Source organism: Atta colombica, unplaced genomic scaffold (assembly GCF_001594045.1).
Source record: "Atta colombica isolate Treedump-2 unplaced genomic scaffold, Acol1.0 scaffold41, whole genome shotgun sequence".
NCBI lineage: Eukaryota > Metazoa > Arthropoda > Insecta > Hymenoptera > Formicidae > Atta > Atta colombica.
The window spans coordinates 590255-595429 of record NW_017259520.1 but is presented as its reverse complement, the minus strand read 5'-3'; the positions used below and the strand labels follow the sequence as shown (position 1 = coordinate 595429).

General features: G+C 32.6%; 1 protein-coding gene across 1 annotated transcript in view; it reads right to left on the bottom strand.

The window, feature by feature from the left end:
* Positions 1 to 1843, bottom strand: part of LOC108691142 (zinc finger protein 155) — a 105571-nt gene extending 103728 nt beyond the window's left edge. Inside the window, 6 exon segments of the mRNA XM_018198797.1 lie at positions 585 to 712; positions 714 to 789; positions 792 to 828; positions 1248 to 1329; positions 1748 to 1800; positions 1802 to 1843. Coding sequence (XP_018054286.1) covers positions 585 to 712; positions 714 to 789; positions 792 to 828; positions 1248 to 1329; positions 1748 to 1800; positions 1802 to 1843 — 418 coding nt within the window.
* Positions 1844 to 5175: the final 3332 nt, after the last annotated feature.

Here is a 5175-nt window from a genome sequence, read left to right as displayed (position 1 = left end):
TTATATATATATATAAATATATATATATAATTTATTGACTAATAATTATCAACTTGTATGCAAAATAAAATAAATCACTAAAATACGATATATAATCATAATATCTTCAAAGCTGCGAAAGAACTTTTTAAGCGAGTTGAGTCGCAGCGAAGAGAGCAGTTCGCTTCCATACGTTCACCCCGGTTAGACAGAGGTTAATTAAAAGTCCGGAATACATTTCCGCTGCGGAACGCCCAGGTCGCATGAGAAATGCGTAGCGTTAAGTATTTACATTGAAAAATAACGTTTATGCATGATCATTTGTACATGTTACGAAGCTTCTAATTATTTCGAAAAATTCTTTTTTTTATGACGATCGTTTCGCAGAATAAACTAGCTTCATTGAATTTATATGAAAAATTAATAAAAATTAATAGTCTTACGGCCTCAATAAAGGAAAGGAGGAAAGATAACAGAAATATAAACAGTGTGATCTCTTGCAGAATAGTTTAATCAGGCAAATATCTTCTTCTGCCAAGTGCAAAGAAGTTGTGAGAATATTCACAACTTTACTGTTATGTGACAATATATATTCTTTCAATGGCCTTTCAGCTGAAAACGTCGCTTACATATATCGCACTCGAATCTTCTCGTCAGCTTGTGCGTTTTCAACATTGACTTCAACTTTCTCTTGAATTTCGCTGGGCAAAAATCGCGTGTCCACGGCAAATCTAGTATGGACAAGTACATGAGTCCGGAAACTGGGCTTCGGGAAGCTTTTGCCGCAGATCAGATATTCGTATTAATTATGTGTATTAGCTTATAAACACGCAGCGATTGATAGCGTTCCTTTTTTTTTTGCAAAAGTCACTTAACCGTTCTTCTTCTGCTAAAACATTCTTCAGTTTCGTGTTTCTTCAACATTTTTTGTCTGTAATAAAACCATGATATATAATTATTATTTATTTGGTTAAGTAAATAATTTTTTAAATAACATGCGAATTATGAAATATCCAAAAAGCAGCTCTTGATTTTTCAGAAAATCGAAATTTATTTTAAATTAAATTCTTTAGATTTTTACGTGTTACTTAATTGATTTTTCATATTATTTAAATTAGAGATAGATAGAATATTATAATTTTGCATGCAACAGAGTACTTCATTAAGTGTTCATTAATCTGAAAACAAAGCGCGCCAGTTTGTGTAACAAAGAGTTCGAAGAGATCTGATATTAAGGTCATCTACAAATAGTTATTAGCATTAACTACCTGAAATTCGAGCTCTCATTGTCTGCACGCGAGAGGCTTCGGGATAAAATGCGTATGCAAATGATTCTTTAAGATTGATGATCTTGATAAGAATGATAATTGCATTATTACCAAATACTACATAGCGACGAAGGCCATTTTAAGTAAAAAGACAAAAATTGAAGAGTACGTTTTGAATCGTATAATATCTATAAGTAATAGTTTTGAATCGTAATAATATCTATAATAGTATTTCGAATATACACTTATATAAAAAAGAACATATTACATATATATATTTTTTTCGAAAACTAGTAATTTCGATCGAAATTAATTCTAATTTATTTAAAATTAATAATATGCAAAATATTGATGCAATTGCTCCTCCATATTAATAATGCGAAGCTAAAATAAGATTTTCTTTCATTTGGATATCATTCGTATATTTGGAGATTTGATTAAAATAAAATCCGCATTGGAAAAATCTTCCATAGCTTTATCAAATCCTATGAGTCTTGAACACGCTCTCATTCGGAAATTTGATCCTGCAGACGTTGCACATTAAAAGCTTTTATTCTTGTTAGTGCGGCGTATTCCTTTAAATCGTACCTGTCCATTTGTCGCTGAGAAAGTGAAACGCTTGCATTTTTTTGACAACCGATTCTGGGATCTGTTCAGAATTTTCATGGAGCAGTATACTTTTTCCGATGGTTTGTTTTCATATTGTTCGATATCCAGCACGTTGTTGGACGAAAAATTTTCTCTTATCCATATCGCTCCAAAATATTGAACTTTACTTTAAACTTCAAAACAGAAAACGATAATATTACACACAAAATAATTTGTACGTAAAATTGTAATATAAGAATTTTCTTTACGCTGTTCTTTGATATTTCACTTTTCACATTATATTTTATATTAATGCATAAAGTAAAGTACCTTTATACTTTTGCAAGCTATATTTTTATATTCGTTTATGCGAATTTAAATACGACCATGCGAAAAATAATATAAGGGATGGATGAAAAGTTTTGCTAATAAATACCTAAATAATACTGTTGAAAAAAATTATTTACGCGCGTGATTTTGTTTTTCCGTTATTTATAAAGTCACCGAAGAGTTTTCATTTGTTTTCTTGGTGAATTAGTAACATCTGTGAAGATAATAAGGTCAAATACACATTTATATATAATTTTTGTAGATATTTCAATTTTATGTAATATCCCTGCTTTTAAAATATCCCTGATTTTCTAAAATAATGTTATTGAACTCCCAGCCTTGATAATTGCCTCTGCGAATATATAAATACGCCAAAATGTTCGCAAGATTGTTTCAGAAATGTCGACATGCGGAAAGGAAATACCGTGCAGCGAATTTATCACTTTATCATAATTAGGTTTCGGTACTAATTTATTCGTATTATTAATCCAATTACGTGCGATCGAATTATGAAATCAGTACATCATTAAGATGTCTAGTCCTTTTTTTCAGATGTAACCATGTTAAAACCTCACGCGGATTAATTACAAATCTTGTTAGAGGGTTTGGTATGATATTTTATTACTTAATGAATAATGAGTATAATTGCAACGAAGCGTAATTTATATTGCAATCAAAGTAAATATGTATAAGCAGAATGGAAGTAATCATGGGGGTATATCGTTGCTTTTGACTTAACGAATGGAAAGTGTTTTATATTCGTATATTACGCACTATCAAATCGTGAGATCATTGACGATATTGAAAATTATATGAAGTTATTTTAATATTTATATAAGCATGACACCTCCGACAGACCTCTAATTAAGAAGATATAGCGGGAAGATAAAACAGATATAGAATATTTGTAACAATATTTGTACATATATAACACATATAAAATTTGTAACGTATATTTTGTATTATATTTGTAAGATATAGATCTGAGAAATTGTAGAATATTTTTAATTGCATCCGTACCGAGAAATATACAAAGTCAAGCAGCATCAACTGTTCTGTTTTTTATTCACCGTAATTAGCGGCTATTGCTGACTGTTGTCCGTTTGCATAAAATATTGCAATTGAATGAAATTAGAGGAAACGAGTTGTGCGTATTCCGTTTACTCGAGAAACCGGAGGAGGAAGCATCGCGCTCCGAATAATTCTTATGCAAGCATAGGAAGTAGCTTATTTACGATCCCTCCGCCCATACTGCTTATATGCGCGTTTTTATCTGCCACAACTAAACAATTAGATTTTTAATGAAGCCCCGATTATAGAATATTTTTATACATAAATGATGTGTGCAGTTTTGATCATTTTTCAAATTAAATAATCGCCATCATGCACATGTAAACGTCATGATTAAGCTATTGTGAATTAACTTATAATCAATCTTAATTATAGTATATTTTCGTGGGAGAGATTATTTTAAAAAATGTCATTTTTAATTTTATAAAAGATAAAGAACATAAGAAATAATATAGAATATAGAATTATCAAGGATATCTCAACATTAAAATCACTAACCCGCTATTTTTTATCTTAATATAAAATCTAGAGTTTTAAGATTTTTTTATATTTTTTTTTAATTTGACAAGAGAGAGAAAAAGAGAGATCATATATTTTTTTCTTTTTATTAATTTAGAAGGATTTGTACGTAATATTATAAAAAAATTCAACTCTGTCAGCTTAATAATTTCAAAAGAGATAAAAAATTTAGCTTTTTGAGGACAAAGCTATTTGGTGGTTTTAGTGTCAAAAAATATCATTTTATCAAGAATATGATAAATCCTAAATAGAAGCTAGCTACATAAATGATACAGATACAGAATATCAAGAACAAAAATAGATTCGTGTAGACTATTCACTTTCGCCTCTGTTATTTTCCCTCTCGATCTCGTCATCGTTCTCGTTGTCGCAGTTGCGAGCAAGAAATTCAGTGGAAAATCCTCTCGAGCGGTCAGACGTGATCACGTGCTATAGACGCTGAGGAAGTATTATTAAACTCGGATGTGTGAATTCAACATTGCGAGATAGGCAATCGGGAACTGCCCCTACAAATTTGATGCATTATGATATGATATGATGAAATCACAACGTGACTTTTACGTAGGATATCTCAGAATTATTTCCACTAAGCTAAAACTTACAAGAAAAATAAAAGAAATATCATTTCTTTCAATGTTGAATTAATTGAATTAATTGAATGTTTAGCATTAATTGTACATAATGTATGTGAATGTATAAAAAATGGTCAGCGGATAAGCAGTGAGCAAAATGTAGCTGTTGAATCTACGACAGTTCGTTCTATCACATTTTTTTGTGGAATATGTCGTTTTCTTCCTCGATGTAAACGATCCTTGTCGTATCTTGCGAACAATCCATTCCGCTATAGACATTTCTCCTGCGCGCATTACAAATCGTTACATTACTAAAACGACCTGCTTTTCCGCGGCTTTCCCACGGCGGTTTCCTGCCGTTTAACTCTTCGACTTTGGCTTTGCATCTCCACCACAGCTTCCACATGCTTTGCCTGACGACGACATCGCGCACGCGTCGCAAAAAGCACCGATATTCCTCCCGAGGACGGTCCCCGTCGATCGTGCAAATAAATCCGCGACGGCACATGATGTGCGCTCGTTCACGAGCTGATGCATTATTTCATGGAACGGCAGTAAGACCTGTGCAACTGAACTCGCCATGACGGTGAAACGAAGAGAATGAGAGAGATGAACGGGGCGCATAAGCGGTGAGACCGCATGTGGGAAACTCGTCGGATGCATTATGTATTTATCGCTTTACTTACTTAGTTGGGAATTATTTTGCCATCGTAATGACTTTCAGCGTATAGCGCGCTATCTTAGGAATGCCATACTCCTGATTTATCGCCTGGACCCGTTTTTCTCGAATCATTTTGTCGCTAACGTGCTACCTGCTTCGGCAAGCATCCGCGATCATCGACCACGAT